Here is a 21,817-nt window from a genome sequence, read left to right as displayed (position 1 = left end):
CACACTGCTACGCTCTTCATCCCTCTGGCACATAAACTTGGAGCACATGGAGGTTTACGGCCGAGGGAACGCAAGGCTTCCCCAAGCTGTGCGGAGGAGACACTGGCTTGCATGTCTTCCCTGCCGCCGGCTCCCTGGGGCCATTTCCCATCTGGCAGTGGCCCAGTGTGTGTCCCCCAGGAGCCCTTTAACCCACTGACAAGTTCAGTTCCTTTCTGAAATGATCCGGTGTGGAACCTTGAGGATCTGTAGATCCTCAGGGCTGGGAGGGTATTGGGGTATGGGCCCTGGGTTCTGAGCTGTAACCCCTGAACCTGACCTCCTCAGGTCCTTGGGCCAACAGCCCCTGGCTCACTGGGGTTATCAGGGAGTTCTACGGATGGGTCAGAGGAAGCTTTTGCGGACCCAGCCTCAGTGAGCAGCCTGGGAGCTCTGACTCCTGTTAGCCAAGCCTCCCCTGCCCCAGCCCTGGCTCTTGGGGCTGGGCAAGACAGACAGCCCTTTCCTTAGGACTGGAGCCCAACCCATGGCAGGTGGGAAAACTGAGGCCCAGTGGTAGGGAAGCCATGGGTACCATCACCCCTGTCCCCACGCTGTAGACGGAAGGCTGCTCAGTGCCCTGAGGGGTCAGTCTCTCTGTGTTCAAAGCCCAGCTCCCCAGTGTGCCCCAGCCATGTGACATGGGACAGATGCCCCAAGATCTCTGGGCCTGGGTTTCCATATAACCCACAGGGAAAGTCCTCCCTTCCAGGGTCGCTCTGAGGCTTAGATGGGGAAGCAGGCCCCAGGGGGGAATCTCCCTGTGGGCGTAGGTGACTCTGGGTTCCCATCTCACTGAGAGATTTACTAGGGCACAGTGCCTCTCAGGATGGGTTCAGGGAGCCTTGATAACCCCAGTAAGCCGGGGGCTGTTGGCCTAAGGACTCCAAGAGGTCAGAATCTGGGGTTACAGCTCAGAGCCCAGGGCTCTGGCCTCCAGCTCAGCCCCCTCCAGCAGTGACCTGCCTTTGCCGGGCTCCAGGGTCCAACCTGGGGAGCCTGGCCAGGTGGCTGCCCGCACCTGTGTTCAAGGCCCATCTCAGTCCAGTCCAGCAGAGGCACAGGGCAGAGCAGGGCCCCTGCTGCCTGTCTGGGGACCTCAGGGGAACCCGCCCTGAGGCCTCATGTCCTCACCTGTGAAATGGCCAGGTGCAGCCAGGAGCCTTTAAGTACTCCATGACTCCATGCGGAGTTTCATGCACATCGTTCATTCATTCATTCAGTCATTCAACAAACATTTATTGGGTACCTACTGTGTGCCAAGCACCGTCTTGTCGGTGAGAGTACAAAGGTGATAAGCCAGATAAACCATCCCTGCCCTTCTTGGTGTTGGGGAGTCAAGCAGTATATGACTAATGCAATGCATGCATGATAGGTTAGGGGTGTGACGTGTTCGGTGAAGGCGAGTAGGGCAGAGGAAGGAGACAGGCACAAAGGAGGGGTAAGTGGTTGGTCGTATTTTATTTTCATGGACACATGTCACCTATTAGAAAACACCTGCGGGTCATCAGGCAGCTGAGGGCAGGTTGGAGGGTCCAGGCCGATGTGAGCTGTCCGTTGACCTGCATGCAAAGGTGAGCTCAGTAGCCCCATCTGATGGACTTGCAAACCAGCGTCCAGAAATCCCAACCAGTGAGGGGACTGTGCCGGCAGAGTGGGTATCTGGACTATACCCAGTGTGTGGGAGCATGGAGGTGTCTGTCAGCTGGGCTTGGAGTGTGGTCAGGCTGTGGTTAGGAGCCCAGACCTTGGGAGGTCAAGGTGGGCAGATCACTTGAGGTCAGGAGATCGAGATCAGCCTGGCCAAAATGGCAAAACCCCATCTCTACTAAAAATACAAAAATTGCCAGGCGTGGTGGCTCAAGCCTGTAATCCCAGCACTTTGGGAGGCCGAGGCGGGTGGATCACGAGGTCGAGAGATCGAGACCATCCTGGTCAACATGGTGAAACCCCGTCTCTACTAAAAATACAAAAAATTAGCTGGGCATGGTGGCACGTGCCTGTAATCCCAGCTACTCAGGAGGCTGAGGCAGGAGAATTGCCTGAACCCAGGAGGCGGAGGTTGCGGTGAGCCGAGATCGCGCCATTGCACTCCAGCCTGGGTAACAAGAGCGAAACTCTGTCTCAAAAAAAAAAAAAAAAAAAAAAAATTAGCCAGGCCTGGTGGCACATGCCTGCAATCCCAGCTACTCCGGAGGCTGAGGCAGGAGAATCACTTGAGTCCAGGAAATGGAGGTTGCAGTGAGCCACTGCACTCCAGCCTGGGTGACAGAGCAAGACTGTCGCAAAATACAAAGAGCCCAGACTTTGGTGGAGTCTCTGTTCTGCTGCTTTCGTAGCTATGTGAACTTGGGTGTGTCCGGTCACGTCTCTGAGCTTCAGTTGGTCAGTGAGGACTCTTTAAGTTGCAAGTGACAGAAAATCCAAACCTAACAGGCATAAGCAGAAATAGGGTTTCATTGCCTCCTGGAACTGAAAAGTCTAGAGGATAACTAGCTTCAGGAATGGCTGAATTGCAGCATTCATTTATGGATTTGGACTTTTCAACTCTTACCCCTGCTTTCCTTCCTACTGGCTTCACTGTGAGGCGGGCCCTCTCTGTGGGCATCCCTGGCTCTGTGCCCGGCATGTAGCAAGTGCTCAGAAAACATTAGCCATTTCCTTTCATTTGGTCATCACCAGCCCTGTGACAGGCCAGTTGCAGGGGCCAGGCTGTGGTGTTTCTATCTTGGGGATGTTCACAGTGCCCTGGGGGAGAAGGGACAAGAAAAGAGGAAATGACTGCACAGGGCACTCAGGGCTGAGAAGGAGGTGAGCTCTGAGGCCTGTGGGAGCCCAGAGGAGGAACACTGGAGTTTTTACCTGGAGGCATTCCCCAAAGGCTTCCTGGAAGAGGTGGCGGATGAGCCAGATTTTAGGAGCATTGGGGGAGATGGGCTGGGGAATGGCAAATGAGGGAGCAGGAGGCCTAAGGTGAGGTTCAGGACTCTCCCACAGTGGGGCTGAGCTGGCTATGCTAGGTTCTTGGAAGTCCTGGCTGAACTCAGAGAATTGGTTCTTGGGCCAAGCCGGGAATGAAGGCGAGTAAGCCTACATGTGGGTGAAAGGTAGCCCCAGCTGCAAGGCTGAAAAGAGAGAATGAGCACTTAGTGAACACCTACTGTGTACCACACCCCCTCCCTATGTTGCCTCATTCTGGCCACTCAACAGCCTCTGGAGGTGCCGCATGCCCACTTTGCAGAGAATGAGCCAGAGGTTCTGATCCGATGTTGGAACAAACCACCCGTCTGAGTCCATGAAACCATTTCCCCCAGGAGCTTAGAATTTGTGATTCACTCATTGACCAGGCTCAATGGCCTCTGTTCTGCTGTCAAGAGGCTGCTGGGATGCTACCCGTGACAGGGACAGATGGGGAAGTCACCGTGTTCAAAACAATCATGTGTTGAAACACCTCCCAGCCTGTGATCTACCGGTAGTGGCAGCGGAAGCAAATACAGCACATGTGAAACCCGATGCCTACAGAACAGGGGTGTGAAGCGTGAAGCCACAGGCCCCCGTGCAGAAGTGGGTGTGGACGGGCCACCTGCCTGTGAGCAACCAGGGGAAGCCAGCTCGGTGCTGAGTTTACGCAGTGAATGTTAAATCCACTTCTAAGCTGGCCCCCGTGTATTCACACACGGTTGAGAAAAGCCAGGGAGAATAACAAGGAGTAGACTCTAGGGTCAGCTCCCCACAGTTGCTGTGACCCCCTGCGCAGCTACCTTTACTTCTCTGAGCTTTGGTGGCCTCCTCTGTTGGTGAGGATAACATCTCCCAGAGTGAAGATTAAATAACATTATGCATGGACGTGCCTAGAGGTGATGACCCAGCAATGGCACAGTGAGTGTCAGTGATGATTATCCCCAAGGAAAATAAATATGAATTTAAAATTTCTTAAATGGTCATTTTTGCAACCATGGACTTGAGCCAAATGGGAAATGGTTTGGTTCAGCCTCTAAGCCCCAGAGGGTAGGCACTGGGTCTTTCAGCCCTGTGTCTGCTGGTACGCCTGAGGCTCAGAAAACGCACCTGGTGTGTTAAAACCAAGTTTGTATTTGTCAGATCCCAAGTCCAGGATGTTCATTTCTTAAATTATATAGTGAGACAAAGTTTTTTGAAGAGGAAACACTTTTTAAAAAGTGAATTTCACTCTGGGGAAATAAGCAGAGTGATGGGAAGCTGGAAGCAGATGGCGCTGACACTCAGAGTGGTAGAGGAAGTGTAGGGAGGCTTCCAGGAGGAGGCAAGCTCTTGTGAGCAGGCACTGGCCTGGGGAGTAGAGGAGAGTTTGGGTAGAAACTGTAGGTCAAGTCCCCATGGTGTATTTGGGGAACAGCAGACTTGGGTGATAGGTGTCTGGGAGGGATGAGGGCCAGAGTTCAGGACAAAAACGAAGGCAAGTAGGGCCCAGAGCCCAGGGTGCTGGCCTCTCCCTGCTGGCACGGAGGAGCCATCAGGGGTTTTTGAGCAGGGAGTTTTATTAACCAGTATTCATTTGGTTGATTAAAAAAGCAGGGGGTGAGGGCAGGCATGGTGGCTCACACCTGTAATCCCAGCACTTTGGGAGGCCGAGGTGGGCAGATCACCCAAGGTCAGGAGTTTGAGACCTGCCTGGTCAACATGGTCAAACCCTGTCTCTACTAGAAACGCAAAAATTAGCCAGGTGTGGTGGTCGATGCCAGCTACTCGGGAGGCTGAGACAGGGGAGTCGCTTGAACCCAGGAGGCGGAGGCTGCAGTGAGCCGAGATCATACCATTGCACTCCAGCCTGGGCAGCAGAGCGAGACTCCATTTAAGAAAAAAAAAAAAAAAATTAAAAAGGCACCCCAGACTGGCTTGACTGGCTTAAGGCAAAGGTTGAATTTATTGCTTTCTATTTCTGAAACAGCCAGGGCTTCAGGTACAGTTGGATTCAGGGCCTAAAACCATGACTCCAGATGCCAGCCTCTTTCTCTTCTTCCATCTCTGACTTCATTCCCAGACAGCCTTTCTGCCCAGATGGCTTCAGCAGCTCCAGGTTGACAATTGTCTTACAGCGAATAATCCTGGCAGAAACTGTTCTGACAGAATCGACTCTCCCTGGTTAGCTTAGATCACGTACCCATCCCTGGACCCGTCACTTGAGCAAGGGGGATGAACTACTCTCTCTGATAGACCAAGCTTGGTACTGCATTGAGCCCTGGAGATAGCTGACCCAAATTCGATGGACTGGGAATGGAGGAGGGGGTTCCCCAAAGAAAACTGGGGTGTCTTAACAGAAGTGAGAATGGAGGCTGGTCCGACAGAAACATCCTGTATCCACCGCTACAACCTGCTGAGACTGGCCCACTGGCCAATCCACGGCTGCAACCTGCTGAGACTTGCAGGCTGGTCGATCCACCGCTACGACCTGCTAAGTCCTGCTGGCTGGCCAGCGGAGCTGTGTGTTCCGCCACGCATCATCCCTTCCGGTCAGCCCTGTAAGGTAGAGTTTGTTATGATGTCTTATTTTGCAGATGAGAAAACTGAGGATTAGGGAGACACAGTCACTTGCTAAAGGTCAGACTGTCAGTAAATGTCCTCAAATCTCACATCAGCTTGACCTGAAGCCCAGGCTCTTAACCATGTGCTCCACTGCCTTACAGCAATCAGAGAAGAGTTTGAAGAGGATGCCTAGGGAGCTTGGATGGAGGACAGGCTGGCAGAGGAGAGAGGGGAGGCAGAGGATGGAGGGAGGAGGCAGGTGCCACCCTGGAACTATGGTGTGCTACAGCCCGGCTCTCAAGCACTGCCAGCTTCACTTTTGTTGTTTCCTTACGTAGCTAAGATATCTGGTAAAATACCTAATCGGCCAAGTATGTATATAGACACACACACACATATGTGTGTATATAGACATATTAATTATTATTCCTACTGGTTTCTGCTGGGGGTGATCTTGGCAGGAGGATGTGAGGGACAAGTGTCCTGAGCCTGGAAGCTGGAGTTATGCTTGAGCTTCGGGCATCTGGGGCATTTCCGGGGGAGTTTCCTGGGGAAGTGGTCAAAGGGAGTTGGCCGCCCACCTGGCTCAGGGCCAGGGCTGATGGGGAAATAGCTACTCTGCACTTCCCTTTTCAGCCCTAGGGCTTCCGAGGCAAGGTCCCGCCTCCCTGATGACATTACACCATGTCAGAGGTCAGCCTACCTACACCCTCCAGGCACAAAGGGGAAATCAAGGCAGCAGGCCATTTTAGCCTCACTGCCACTACATGGAGAGGTGTGGCAGCCTGGACACCCGTCCTGGATTGGCTGTCACCGCACTGTGTGACCTAGGGCAAGTCACCAGGCCTCTCTGGGCCTCAGTTGGACATCTGTAAAAGAAACCTATGAAGACAGAGCAGGCACATGAACAAGCCTTTGCAAAGAACCTGACCCAGTGCTGGGCACTTCACAGGCTGTCAGGATTCTTTTTCTGTGGGTGATTTCTCAGAATCACAGCCTTGGAACCCTGGAAGGGAGAAGGGCTGTCAACCTCAGAAAGCCAGGCCAAGACCCAGCTCTGCAGTGGACAGGCCATGTGGCCTTGAGCAAGTTACTTCACTTCTCTGGGCCTCCATTTCCTTAACTGGAAAATGGCTTAATAACCACCCCCTCATGCAGGAATGAGCAGGTTAACTGAAAGCCCAGCCCTGGGATGGGGCTTGCTGGTGTGTCTGGTTCCCACAGGGTTAGCTGGACGTCCCCTCCTCTGTGAACTCCCCTTCCTGCCCTGGAGCCGGATCAAGAGCGTTGTTTTACCGTTAATTCATCCAACTAATATCCCCTGTGTGCCCAGCACCGCTCAGAGCAGCAACGACACCAGAGCAAGACCCTCTCCCTCACCGAGCTGGCATTTGGGGGTTGGGGGAGACAGACAGGTGACAAGTAAACAAACAAACAAGAGGATTTCCAACACCATAGTCAGGAAAACGAAGCAGGAGGCTGCGGTGGGGAACGGCCTGGTGGCCAGCTAGGGCCTCTCTGAGGAGGGGACCTGAGGGCAAGAAGGAAGTGGCCAGCAAAGATGGGGGCCGGCCTGGTGGCAGAGGGAAGAGCAGTATGGACAGCTCCCCTGCAGGGATTCAGGCTCAAAGGACAGAGGGTTTAGAGGCTAATGGCAGCCCCCTGAGAGAGGACATCTGGGTAGGCGGAGACAGTAGACAGCCTGAGGGCTGCTGGTGGAGAATGCTCACCTCATTCCCTAAACATTTGCTGGAGGAAGAGCCAGCTGAGGCTCACCACTGAGCTTTGACACGGGAGGGAAAGGTATCCAGCTTAGCCTCAGGCCCCAGACTGAGAGTGACCGGGTGGTGATGGTGGTGGACGGGCATAGCCAAGAGAGGCAGAGAAGTTCAGCCCCAAACTTCAGAAATGCTGAGAAGTACCTAAGTAAACCCGTTTCATCTTCAGGTACAGACACTCAGAAGGCCAGGCACCTGGCCCCTCTCTGGGGCTCCTGGGGTGGGCTTACGGAAGGGTAATGCCCCTCTCACCTGGCTTCCTAGTGGCATGCAGGCTGAAAAAGTGAGAGCTACAGGGACTTTGACAAATCACTAGGCTCTCCTTCCAGGACAGGGGATTCTGTGAACTTGGTCTGGGGAAGGGTAGACTCCAGTGGCAAGCTGGATGTGCTGGGGCCTCCGGACTCTGGGGCGGGGTAAGGTGGGGCCCCAGAGACAGGGATGGATGGCTGGGCTCAGCCCCAAACTTCAAACAGCCAAGAATTACATTTCATCTGCAAGCGCAGGAACCGCAGAGATAGGCAGACCCAGAAAGGAGGGGTAGGCGGCCTGTGGAGGATTTCAAGCAGCAGCAAAGAAAATATGGGATGTTTTTCAAATTCAGAATGTGTGGCAAGCTCTAATGTGTGTATGAGGACAGTCTTAACTGTGATTTCATTCCATTCTCACAACAGATCCTGTCCAACAGGAATATCTGCCCTGTCTTGCAGAAGGGGAAACTGAGGCAAGCCAAGTGACTTGCGAAGGTTCCTTGCCAGCCAGAAAGTGGCCGCATCAGAATTGAGACCTAGAACCGAGCTCTCCTTAGAGACATGGAGGGTGGACCGGCACAGTGGGTGGGGCAGGTAGAGAGCCAGGCTGGCCTTTGCCCTCCTCCCAGGGGCAGCTGAGTGCAGAGCTGGCGTCCCCGCTACTCAGTCCTCTGGATGATTAGAATGGCCGGCAAGCCAGTTATGGAGTCGGCCCCACCTGCTCTGTCTGGATCCTGCATACCAGCTGGAGACAGAGTCCTTGCTGACAGCTCTCCTGACCCTCTTCCTAGAGACTCTGTCCCCCCACCCTCACTCCCAGCAAAAATGGCTTTGGACAAGTGTCTCCTGCTCCTGAATCTGTTTCCTCATCTGTAAAATGAGTAGGGAGATACCCGCTGGTTGCAGGGCCTTGCGATATATTTGACTGCGAATGTGTCAGGAGAGGCCAGGCTGCAGGGGCTCTACCAGTCAGAGTGGCCCAAAGCGCAGACCCCAGGCATCTCCCAAATACGGCCTTTCTCTGGGCTCCATTTGGGTCTCTGCTCTGTTTAAAAGGTAGAGTTCCTCAGTGGCCCATGGAGCCTGCCCCTGGACCCAGGAAGTGCATCAGGGCGTGCTGCTGCCTCCTGGGGCCGTGGGTGGGCCCTGAGCTGCAACAGCAGCTGGTAATCTCTACAGTGGGGGCTGTGTGCACGTGTGTTTCAGTTAGATTTTGCTGTCTAACAAACTACACGGAACACAATGTCTTAAAACAGCAGCAGTGACCTGATTTTGCGTGACTGTGTGGTTGGAAGATCCGTCGGTTGTGCTGGTTGCTCTTGGCTGTGCTCAGCTGGAGGCTTGGCTGGGCTGGAAGTTCCAAGAAGGCCCCACTCCCATGTCGGCCAGTGGCTGCTGGCTGTCAGCCAGGCAGCTCGGGCCCCTCCACGTGTCCCCACCGCAATGGTAGACCAGCATCCTCACATGGGGTCCTCTTAGTTCCCTCCACGTGACCCCTGCAGTAGCAGACCAGCCTGTCACACGGGAGTCCCTTCAGTTCCCTCCACGTGCCCCAATCACAGGTGCCACATGTGGTGTCTGAGGCTGTGCTCCCAGAGTGAAGCAGAAGCCGTAAGGCCTCTTAGGCACAGCCATCGCCTCTGCCACCTTCTGCCACGGAAAGTCACGTGTCCAAGGGGAGGGGAAGCAGCCCCCGGCTCAGGTGGGAGGAGGGGACACATCACACCTCCCAGAGGCCCGAGTACCAGGATGGGAGGAATTTGTGGTCATATTTGACAATCACAGGATATGTATTGCTAGGATTTTGCTGGGCTGTTATTTCACACAGGTTGGGGTAGGGGAGTAAGCTTTAAGGTTATTATATCAAGTCAAAAGTTCCTGTCATAAAATTCCCTTTGAAGAGAGAGCCCTTAAGTTGCTCATATTGGACACAGTACCTGGTTTTGTGTGCACTTCCGTGGGCAGCAGAACTGTGTGTGCTGTGACGTGTGCAAATGGCTGGGCTGGACCAGGGAGGGCAGTGAGGCTTGTCCAGTCACTGCAGCCTTCACCCTACAAGAGGGACTCTCAAATCCCTGCTGGGAAGGGAGGGGGCGCTAAGCTGGCTGGCTCACCTTCAGGGCCATTGCCACCCTCTGTCACTAGGAAACCTCTAGAGCCAGGCAGCCCAGAACAGTAGCCACTAGCTATAGGTGGCTATTGAAATGTTAGCTGATTAAAATTCACAAAATGAAAAACTCAGTCTCCATTGCCCTAGCCATATCCTGAGTGCTCAGCGGCCGCACGGCTAGCAGGTGCAGAGCCAGGCCCAAAGCCCTCAGCCAGCCCAGCCTGCTGTGTGTGTCAGCCCCTGGTCCAGGCCCCTCCCGCCCGCCTGCCTCCAAGATCTCCCAGCTTCGTGCTGGCTGCTCTGGACTTCAGAGAGACTCAGCTTCGGCCCAGCTGCTGCCCTGGGGGACTACTGGTCTGCTAGGGGCAGGCTGGCCAGTAACACTGGGTGACTGGCTCTGGGTCCCCAGGTCCCTTCATCTTCCAGAGCCTTGCTGAGCAGGGAGCCCTGGGCTACGGTCACCCAAGGCCTAGCAGTGCGGGCTTCATCCTCTAACCCTTCCCCAACACCGTGAAGTATGGCGACGCCATTTGCACTCCCTGGCTTTTCCAGTCAAGGGAAGAGACCTGTTTAACGTCAGAAATTATGAGACACCCCCTGCCCCCAGGCCATGCACACCCCACAGACACACGGGTTATTATCCAAGATTGAAAAATGACAGGATGACAGGAAGCTGCTACAAAACCAATTTTTAGATGACTTTGGAGTCTATTTTGGTCTGACAGATGTGCGTGTGTGAAACATAGTATTTGTTTGGTCTACTAGCAGTGTTGGCTGTACATAGGGATGCAAAATCCCCTAAAATAATTCAGGGGTTCCCAGCTTGGGAATCCCTGTAACCTCCAGGAGCTAGAGTCCCTGGGCAGCCCCCAGGAATCAAGGGCTTAGTGATGGAGGTGGATATTTGCATGGCCAGCACTGTGGCTGGCCCGATGCTGGGTTTTTGGTAGGAGGTGAATTAGCCTCCCTGCTTGATATCGCTTCCCTCCATCCCTGCAACCCGGCACCTGCACAGTCCCCAGCTACCCTGCCTCCCACTCACTTTTGCTGATTCCCTTCTGAGCTTTGCTGGTGGAAGGGTATGTGGTTTATTTTCAGGGTGATGGAAATGGTTTAAAATAAAATTGTGGTGAGGGTTACAGAACTCTGTAAATATAATAATAATAACTGAATTATATACTTATAATGAGTGAATTTCATGGCACATAAAGTATCCCTCAATAAAGCTTTAAGAAAACACGTGATGACTAAATGCAGCACAAGATCCTAGACTGGGAGGCAAACTTGGCAACAACTGGCAAAATGTGACTTTCAGTTAGTTGTATATTAGATCCTAGTATCATGTCCATGTTAAACTTGCTGAATTTGACTATATTGGAGCATGGTTATGTAAGAGAATGTCCTTGCTCTTAGGAATTATGTGCTGGAGTATTATTTGGGGGTGAAAGTTACATGCAGCATGTTTGCAGTGACCTCTCAAATGTTTCTAAGGGAAAAAATGGTTTTTAAGAGAGCAAAATTTGGTGGAATGTGGTTAGTGATGAGTTTGGGTGAAAGGTACATGGGAGAGTTTTGTTCTATATTATTGTTGCAACTCTTCTTTAAGGTTGAAATCACTTCAAAATTAACTTACAGCTCTTTTTTTTTTTTTTTTTTTTTTTTGAGACGGAGTTTCGCTCTTGTTACCCAGGCTGGAGTGCAATGGCGCGATCTCGGCTCACCGCAACCTCCGCCTTCTGGGTTCAGGCAATTCTCCTGCCTCAGCCTCCTGAGTAGCTGGGGATTACAGGCACGTGCCACCATGCCCAGCTAATTTTTTTGTATTTTTAGTAGAGACGGGGTTTCACCATGTTGACCAGGATGGTCTCGATCTCTTGACCTCGTGATCCACCCGCCTCGGCCTCCCAAAGTACTGGGATTACAGGCTTGAGCCACCGTACCTGGCAACTTACAACTCTTAAAGAATCCACACATTAAAAACATTATTGTTTTGACCTTGAATAAATCCGTGGGCCCTGAATGGAGGAAAAGCCCTGAGCTAGTTGTGAACAGAGTTCCCAGAGAGGGTGCCCCTGCTCATCAGGTCTGTGGCACCCCAAAGAGAAGACACAGCCAGGGCCAGAGGACAGGGTGAGAACACGTGTCTGTATATGCCATAGCTTGCATTCATTCAGTCATTTACCCAACAAATCTTTCCCGGGTGCCACCATGTGCAAGGGAAATCCGCTGTGAAGGAGACACAGTCAAATCCCTGCCCTCAGGTATTGAGATGCAGCTGGGAGTCGCGGGAATGCTCCACAGGAGGGGGAAGCCAATGTGGAAACCCCTCAGCTACACCCAGGCCTCAACCTCCCACCAGATCTGGAGCCTTGGAGGGCAGGGATTTGTGTCTGAATCACCTCTGTGTACTTCCCCGCCTCCCTCCTCCCTCTCCTTGGATTATAACGAAGTCGGATTTTGTCTCCACACAGCAAAGAGCTTTTGACCACTGGGGCCCACAGGCCTCGAGAGGCCCAGAGTAGGGACAGGGCATCTATGCAGGGCCCCCTTCCACCAGGCATAAATGCTCAGATATGCCTTTCTGAGCATTTAATATCCTTTTGGAATCATACAACACATGTCCTTTTGTGTTTGGCTTTGTTCACTTAACATGAGGTTTTTCAAGGTTTATCCATGTTGTAGAATGTATCAGTATTTCATTCCTTTTTTGTTTTTTGTGTTTTTTTTGGTGGAGACAGGGTCTCATTTTGTTGCCCAGGTTGGTCTTGAACTCCTGGCCTCAAGCAACACTCTCGCCTCAGCCTCCTGAAGTGTTGGGCATGAGCCACCACGTCTGGTCTTTCATTCCTTTTCACTGCTGAATAATAACATTCCATTGTATGGATACGTTGTTTTTAGTTTATCCATTCCTGACTGATGGACATGTGGGTCATTTCCACGTTTTGACTATTGTAAATACTACTACTATGGATATTTGCATACAAGATTTGATATGGACATAGGCTTTCATTTCTCTTTAGTAGATACCTAGAAGTGGAATTGCTGGGTCATGAAGGAACTCTGTTTAACCTTTTAGGAAATGGCCAAACTGTTTTCCAAAGTCGCCGCATCTTTTGACGTTCCCACCAGTGGTAAATAAGCATTTCCATTTCTCCACATCCTGTCCCACATTTGTTATTGTCTGGCTTTTTGCTTCTAGCTGTCCTAGTGGGTGAGAAGTCATATCTCATTGTGGTTTTGATTTGCATTTGTTTGATGTGGAACATCTTTTCATGTGCTTATTGACCATTCATGTATCGCCTTTGATGAAATGTCTATTCAAGCCTTTTACCCATTTAAAAATTGCATTGTCTCCTTGTTATTGAGTCATGAGTTCTTTGAGTATTCTAAATACAGGTTGCAGGATCAGTTATATAGTTTCCTTAGTTGCGGTTGATATTATCTTTCTTTCCTTCCTTTTCCTTTTTTTGAGATGGGGTCTCACTCACTCACCCAGGCTGGAGTACAGTGGTATGATCATGGCTCACTATGGCCTCCAATTCCTGAGCTCAGGCAACCCTTTTGCCTCTGCCTCTCCAAGTGTTGGGATTATGGGCATGAGCCTCTGCAGGGCCGTATCTTTTCACTTTTAATTCTGTTGCTTGTGCTTTTAGTGTTGCATCTAAGAAATCATTGTCTAACCCAAGGTCATAAAGATTTATGTATTTATCTAAGAGTTTTTTAGTTTTAACTCTTTCATTTAAGTCTTTGATCAGTTTGAGTTAATCTTTGTGTATGACAGGAAGCATGGGCCCAAATATATCCTTTTTTTTTTTTTTTTTTTCTTTTTAAGACGTCACCCTGTCACCCAGGCTGGAGTCCAGTGGTATGATCTCAGCTCACTGCAACCTCTGCCTCCTGGGATCAAGCAATTCTCCTGCCTCAGCCTCCTGAGTAGCTGGGATTATAGGTGCCCACCACCATGCCCAGCTAATTTTTGTTTTTTTTTAGTAGAGATGGGGTTTTTACCATATTGGCCAGACTGGTCTCGAACTCTTGACCTTGTGATCCGCCCGCCTCGGCCTCCCAAAGTGCTGGAATTACAGGCATGAGCCACCACATTTGGCCAGCACTACTAGTTAAAGAAATGATTGTTTCCAATGAATTCTCTTGGCACCTTGTCAAAAATCATTTGACAGTAAATTTTTATTATTTATTAATTATTATTACTGACCACTCTGGCTAAGGACAAGACAATACATTTTTAAGCATCATTTTTGTGAAGGCAAAAATTCTTGCCCCCATTTTGACAAAAGCATGCTCCAGGTCATCTGGATGACCCTCTACCAACTGAGATCTGCTGCCTAATGTCCATGGCTGCCTTTTCTTTATGAATATGTGGTCATCATAGAACCTTCCAGTGTCGCAATGTTTTACCGTTGGATGCAGTGTTTCTTAAAGTAGTGTCTGATAAAGCTCAGGAACTATATTCTTAGAGGTCCATCAGTTCTTAAGTTTGAGAAACCACTAACATAGAGCCATTTCTTAGATGGGAGGGTAGACTTCCAGGTAGGTAACATGAAATGTCCAACCTCATGCATCTATCTGCAGGTGCCCACAAGCCAGCATTGGCAGTGTGGAGTAATGATAAGAACTCACTTAGGGTTGGGTGTGATGGCTCATGCCTATAATCCCACTTTGGGAGGCCAAGGTGGGTGGATCACTTGAGGCCAGGAGTTCGAGACCAGCCTGGCCAACATGGTGAAACCCCATCTCTACTAAAAATACAAAAAAACAATTCGCTGGGCACTGTGGCAAGTGCCTGTAATCTCAACTACTTGGGAGGCTGAGGCAGGAGAATTGCTTCAACCTAGGAGGCAGAGGTTGCAGTGAGCCACAGTCGAGCCACCATACTCCAGCCTGGGCAACAGCACACGCCTCTGTCTCAAACAAAAGACCCACTTGGGTAAGTCACTCCCCCTTCCTGAGCCTCTGCTTTCTCACCTGTAAAATGGAAGGCACACCACCCATCTCAGAGAATCTGCAGTAATAGAGATAGTTTGGATAAGGTATCTAGCACAGTGTTGTCTGACATGAAGTGGGTACCAGTTCATGGAAGCTGTGTTCATTGCAAGACTGGGGCTGTACACACTACCTGGCCCTCCTTCCAGCCCTGCCTTCTGCAGTGCCTACTCTCCCCAGCAGAGCAGACCTGGCTCCAGCCTTCCCTCTGCTGCATGTACCTCACCTGTCCCCATCACCTGTTCTGTTGCAGGCCCTGTGCTGGTCCTAGAAAAGCAATGATGAAGAAAACTCCATTCCTGCTTTCAGGGCCCTTCTGGGCAGGTAGACAGAAACGTTAGCTGATAGAACAGCATGGTAGCTGTTATTTTATTATTAATAGCTAACATTTATAGAATTTCTGCTCTGTGCCTGGCTCCACTGTCTCAAGATGTACAGGACACTGTGGCAGCCAAGAAGATGATGACTAGAGGAGGTGACATTTTTAGAGCTGGATTTAAAGGACGGATTTAGACTTCAGCTAATATACAAAGAGACATGAGCGTTCTAGGAATTTTTGCCCATTTGATGGATAAAAATGGCATCTCATCATTACGATTTGTGTTTCTGTATAAGTAAGGTTGTACATCTTTTTGTATATTTACAGGCCATTTGTATTTTTTTCACTGAACTACTTGATCAAATTAATTGGACATTTTTATTTTGAATTGTTCATTTTTTTTCTTATTGATTTGGAATAACTCTTTATATGTGGAGGAAACCAAAGGACTACTATGTGCTAACACACAGTGGTATGAAATGGTACAGTGTGCTTGAAAAGCATTAAGCTTAGCCTGATTTTAAGAGACATAGCTGAAGATAGAGCTGAGCAGGGAGGCAAATTCTAGTTCCTAAGGAGCTTGGACTTTATTATGTAGGTCATGGGAGCTACAGAATAGTTTAGAGCAGGGAAAGGATGTGAGTGAATATGTATTATTGAAAATTGCTTTAATAAGGGACAGTAATGGACAGAGAGAAGAACTAGAAGGGACAAATTGAGGCCAGAAAGTACAGGAGCTTGAATATCCCCTGGAATGTCTACCTGGCGTGGTGGGCAGTAGGGAGTCACGGAAGTTTCTGCATGATGACCGAGGGTGAACTGCAGACAGTGGGGATTGAGAGTTGCCTGCTACACTTCCTGCTTTGGGGGCAGCTATAAAGTGGGGAGCAGGATTGAGGCCAAGGCTAATCTCTGGGTGGGGTGAGCGGTTTTGTTTCCCAACATGATGCTTTGCTCCCCTAGACGTCTCCGCCCCACGTGGGTGCCCAGTGCTCTGTCATCTGTCCCCACACCACAGCACTGACCTCCCACTCAGACAGATGAGACCATTGCCGGGGGAGCCTAGAGAGGAAATATGAACTAAGAGTTTCCAGGCAGGGCACTGGGAATGGGGGAAGGAAGAAGGAACAGAACACTGGCGAGCCGGGAGGGATTTTAGAAGTCATGCAAGGCAGCTTACCCTCAATCCTGCTCCTGTGAGCCCAAGGACAGGGGGTCCCCACCTCCCCAGCAGCCATTCCATATCTAGCTGGCTCTTCCAAGGAGAAGGTTCTGGAGCTGTAAGGAATCTTAGCACTCCTTTTAATGCTTCTTGATAGAGGGGACCTTGAGGCTCAGAAGGGATATCTGCCTTCCTGAAATCACACAGGGAGTCATCCTGAGTGCCACAGCAGGCCCTAGAAATCAGGCCTCTCACCTCCCCGATCAGAAGTTACTTTTAAACATAAACTTTTACGAACAGTAATACACGCAAAAAATACTTAAATGAAAGATTTCAGTGAAAAGCTAGTCTCTTTCCCATTCCATCCCCCAGGGCACGGAGACGTCTGGGGGGACAAAGCATCGTGTTGGGAAACAAAACCACTCAACCCAGAGATCAGCCTTGGCCTTGATCCCGCCCTCCCCCAACCCCACTTTATAGCTGCCCGCAATGCAGGAAGTGTAGCCGGCAGCTCTCTATCCCCACTGTCTCTACAGTTCACCCTCGGTCATCACCCAGAACCTTCCCCAGGGCATGGCTGTACCAGTTTCTTGAGCATCCTTGTCAGAGACAACATATACAGGTACCAGCAGATATTCTATATCCTCTCTTTTTTCTTAATTCCAGATTTTTATTTTTATTAAAAAAAAATTTTTTTTGAAGAGGGAGTCTTGCTGCATTAACCCAGGCTGCTCTTGAACTCTTGGCCTCAAGTGATCCTCCCACTTCATCGTCCCAAGCAGCTGGAAGTACAGGCAAGGGTCACCACACCTGGCTTATTCCCTCTTTCTTACAGAAAAAGTAACATGCCCACTGGACATGGTGGCTCTTGTCTGTAATCCTATCACTTAGGAAGGCCGAGGCTGGCGGATCACGAGGTCAGGAGTTCAAGACCAGCCTGGTCAACATGGTGAAACCCTGTCTCTATTAAAAATACAAAAATTACCTGGGTGCAGTGGCAGGCGCCTGTAATCCCAGCTACTCGGGAGGCTGAGGCAGGAGAATCACTTGAACCCGGGGAGCAGAGGTTGCAGTGAGCTGAGATCGTGCCACTGCATTCCAGCCTGGGCTACAGAGTGAGACTCTGTCTCAAAAAAAACAAAAACAAAAACAAAAAAAAACCACACTGCACACTCTGTATTGCACCTAGCAAGATATCTTGAGCATCGTTCCTTATCAGTCCATGTAGAGATGCCACTTTTTTGTTGCTGTTTTTGTCTTGTTTTGTTGTTTTGTTTTTTGAGACAAGGTCTCACTCTGTCACCCAGGCTGGAGTGCAGTGGAGCGATCACGGCCTAGTGTAGCTTCACCCTCTCCCAGCTCAGGTGATCCTCCCACCTCAGCCTCCTAAGTAGCTAGGATTACAGGCACATGCTACCACACCCAGCTAATTTTTGTATTTTTAGTACAGGTGGGGTTTCACCATGTTGCCTCCTGGCCTCAAATGATCCACCTGCCTTGGCCTCCCAAAGTGCTGGAATTACAAGCAAGAGCCACTGTGTCCAGCCCTAGAGTTGCCACATTCTTTTTTGATGGCTGCATAGGCTTCCATCATATGGATGTGTCTTAATTATGATCTGTTTAACAAGTCCCTCACTGGTGTGGTAGGCTTTAGGGAATAAGAATACTTCAATAATTTGTATTCACTTTAAAAACATTTATGGTGATGTGCATTATGACATTTTGGTCAATGACAAACCACATACACGTTGGTGGTCCCATAAGATGATAATACCATATTTTTACCATACCTTTTCTATGTTTAGCTATGTTTATATACAGAAATATCTTCTCCCTGGTCAAATTAATTGGACATTTTTATTTTGAGTTGTCCATGTTTTTTTCTTATTGATTTGGAATAACTATATGTGGAGGAACCAAGGGAATAGTTGTGATGACTTGTCTGCAGTGGTCAGTACAGTCACATGCTGCACGGGTTTGTAGCCTAGGAGGAAGAGGCCGTACCATACAGCCTCGGCGTGTAGTAGGCTGTGCCATCTAGGGTGTGTAGGGGGACTCTATGAGGTTTCACAATGATGAAATCACCTAAGGACACAGTTCTCAGAATGTATTCCTATCATTAAGTGCTACAAACCTGATTGTTTAAATACAAAGACATGTCAAGAAGAAACTTCCATTGGCCCATTAGCTTGTGCCCAGAATAACCCCTGTTGATCTTTTAAAAATCAACTAATACAAAAAAGTATAAAATGAAAAGTAAAGGCACCTCACATATCCATTCCACACACCCCTCAGTCCTCCCAAAAAGTATCCATCAATAAGAGTTTCTTTGTTGGCCAGGTGGGGTGGCTCATGCCTGTAATCCAGGCACTTTGGGAGGCCAAGGCTGGAGGATCACAAGGTCAAGATCGAGACCATTCTGGCCAACATAGTGAAACTCCATCTCTTCTAAAAATACAAAAATTAGCTGGGCGTGATGGTGTGCGCCTGTAGTCCCAGCTGCTAGGGAGGCTGAGGCAGGAGAATCACTGAAACCTGGGAGGCAGAGGTTGCAGTGAGTCGAGATTGTGCCACTGCACTCCAGCCTGGTGACAGAGTGAGATCCGTCTCAAAAAAAAAGAAAAGAAAAAAAAAAAGTTTCTTTCAGCATATTTGTGTCCTTTGAGAATGGAAATCCCCACACACATCTACATAGAGCCTTTTAAGTTGTTCACAAAAGAGGTCATGATAATACAGTCTTCTGTTCCTCGAAATTTTCACTAGAAATATGATCTGGAGATCTGTCCATCCTAAGGCGAAGTCCCAGCAATGAGTATCTTAATGAAGTTACTCCCTCGCCTACTGCTGGACACTGAAGGCACCTCTTTTCTTTCGTAGTTTCCTTGTGCACACAGTGCTGTGTTGTCTGTCCTCGGATTTTTATATTAGTGTGCCGTAGCGGCTTTGCCACACCCTTCCCGATAGGTTGCACCATCTGGCAGCTCACTCTATAGTATTTTTGAGAGCCCTCATTTCTTCTTCCCTTCAGGAGCAGAAGTATTAGCAAACTTGTTCGTTTTGCCAACTTGGTAGATAAAAAATGGCAACTGTGTTGTGTTTTGTTATGTACTTCTTTAATACACATTTAATTACAAGTGAGATTGAATATCTTTCCATGAACTGCTTGTTCATATCCTTTGCTCTTTTTTCTAATGGGTTAGTCATCTTTTTCCTATCGATTTGAAAGGGCTGTTTATGTATTAGGGAAATTGACTTTCCTCTCATTTTCCTCAATTAACTTCTGTCATATGTGCTGCAGACATTCTTTTTCAGTTTACCATTTGTCTTTTTTACTTTGTTCATGGTATTTTGATTCCATTTACATAGTTTTAATTTTTATGCAGTTAAATGTACGACATCTTTCTTCACGGTTCCTGGGAATGAAAATATTTACACGGTGCATTTTATAAAGGCTTTCCACACATTATCATAGTTAATTCTCACAGCAGCCTTTGAAGCGAGGCAGGGTGGGAATTTTTAGCGTCAGTTCCATTTCAAGGATGAGTTCAAATGAGTCTCAGAAAAGTCCTGGGACTTGCCCAGGTCAAACAAATTCTAAACCTTTGGCCATTCTCACTTCCTCACTCTTCCAACCAGCCAGGTGACCTCCTCCTGGCACTGATAGCAAAAGAATATGGCTTCTCAGGGACTGCATTTTTAATGTATTAAAACTACAAGCAACTTATCCTCCCTTAACTGCTCTTAAAAAAAAAAAAAAGTTTTTTTTAAGAGACAAAGTCTTGCTCTGTCACCCAGGCTGGAGTGCAGTGGTGCAATCATAGCTCACAATAACCTTGAACTTCTAGGCTTAAGCAATCCTCTTGCCTCAGCCTCCCGAGTGTCTGGGACCGCAGGTGTGCACAAACATGCCTGGTTAATTTTTTTTTTTTAAATGGGGTCTCACCATGTTGCCCAGGTTGGCCTCAAACTTTTGGCTTCAAGCGATCCTTCCACCTCAGCCTCCCAAAGCACTGGAATTACAGGCATGAGCCACCACACCCAGTCCTTAAAAATATTTTTTAAACCTCCAGTAATACGGAAGGGTAGAATATGCAGTGGGGATGGGACTCACATTTTGCCCCACAAGCCCATCCCCAGGGTATCCACTGTCCAGTTGGCCATGAGCACCGATAAGCAACCATGGGCTCACTCTTGCCACGAGGCAGGAAGACCCACCAGGAGCTGGGCTGTTCCTTATTCGTGTCTGTCACCAGTGCCTTGGGTATTCTAGGGACAACTTAGGTGCTCAATAAATTCTCCAAGAGTGGGCAGTGAGGCTGTCAGGCACACTGCTTAGACTCTGCAGCTTTGCAGGCTGGTGTTCAAATCCCATCTCATCCTTTAGCAGCTGTGTGGATGTGGGCAGGTGACTTTATCTCTCTGCCTCGGTGTCCTTGTGTGGGACACCGTGGGATACTAGTTTCTGAATACTCCTCCTCCAGTGCTGAACAGTGCCTGCCTCTCACTTCTGATCCCTCTGTGCCTTTCTGGATCCATTTGACCACTCTCACCTGGCCCGGATGTCCAGGGTCATAAGATGTCAGAGGTAAAAATCGGGGTTTCTCCTTCTGCCTTTCCCTCCCAGAAGTCCAGAGGAGGAAACGTCTTGCCCAAGGTCACACAGCCCCTCGTAGCAGGGCCCGCAGAACCGGGTCTTCTGACTCATGACATCACTCGCTCAGCTTCTCGTGCTGGGGCCGGGGCCGGCGGCCGCGTTCCTCCGGTCTCTGGTCTCGCCGTCTCCGGGCACCAGGGGGCGCCTCGTCCCAATCGCAGCCCGCCACCTGACGCCCCGGCTCCAGCGCCGCGGAGGTCCCGTTGCCCGGTAGAGGCCGCCGCTCCCGGCCCGGCGCTCGGGGCTCCCGGAGCACCTCTCTGCTACCTGCCAGTGCATGCGTCCTCGCTTTCTCCTTCGGTGCACCGCTGCCGGCGCGCTCCTGCCCCTGCCCCTTCCAGGCCCGGCCTCGGCTATCTGCGCCACTTCTACCCGGTCTTCGGGCTCCCAGTCGATTGTGCGCACCCCATTCTCGGTGACAGTCGCCAGGCCACCGGGACTTGTCCCAGCAGGCCCAGGTCCCCACCCCATCCCCAAACAGCCAGGAGCGTGTGTCTTGGAGGGGATGCGGAGGGGCATGGTGCGGCTGTGCGCCTCTGGACCAGTGACTTCCCGGCTCTGGGCCTCAGTGTTCCCATCTGCGAACTGGGGAGGGCGGCGGGGGAGGAGCGTCGTCGGCCCGGGCTGCAGCTCTCCTTGGGAGGAACCAGGCAACTTGGCCTGAGGTGCGTTTGCTCGCAGTTTATTGGGGTTCTGGGGTAGTCTGAGGGAAATGCCGGGGGTCGCACTGCCCCCGGCTCCGCGCTCGGACTCCGCGTACCCGGCTCCCGGGGCTCATCCGCTGCAGCGGCCGCACGGACCTGAGCGCCCTCCACTCGCCCAGGCTTGGGTGACGTCGGCGGCCGGGGCGGCACCGTCCTCCCCGCCCCCCAGCATAGACGCGCACGCACACACACACCTTCGGAGGGGGGGAAACTGAGGCCGCTAACGGCGAGGCCACCAGCCAAGGTCACGGCGCACGGGCGGCGGAGCGGGCAGGAGAGCGGCGCGCCGCGAGGCCG

At 50.5% G+C, this 21,817-nt stretch overlaps 1 protein-coding gene across 12 annotated transcripts in view; it reads left to right on the top strand.

Annotated features, from left to right (window-relative positions):
- Positions 1 to 21,817, top strand: part of IQSEC1 (IQ motif and Sec7 domain ArfGEF 1) — a 383,968-nt gene that overhangs the window by 265,239 nt on the left and 96,912 nt on the right. Inside the window, exon 1 of one of the 12 annotated variants that reach the window (XM_074404070.1) lies at positions 11,359 to 21,481. The exons of 9 other annotated variants lie outside the window; for them this stretch is intronic. In XM_074404070.1, coding sequence (XP_074260171.1) covers positions 20,739 to 21,481 — 743 coding nt within the window. In that variant the 5' untranslated portion in view covers positions 11,359 to 20,738. Of the gene's footprint in view, positions 1 to 11,358; positions 21,482 to 21,817 lie in introns of those variants that run through there. 2 more of the 12 variants (XM_074404073.1, XM_074404074.1) reach the window with 2 other exon arrangements.

This window comes from Saimiri boliviensis, chromosome 8 (genome assembly GCF_048565385.1).
Source record: "Saimiri boliviensis isolate mSaiBol1 chromosome 8, mSaiBol1.pri, whole genome shotgun sequence".
NCBI classification, from domain to species: Eukaryota; Metazoa; Chordata; class Mammalia; order Primates; family Cebidae; genus Saimiri; species Saimiri boliviensis.
Note: the sequence above shows the minus strand (reverse complement) of the source record. Positions and strands in the feature narration are given on the sequence as shown.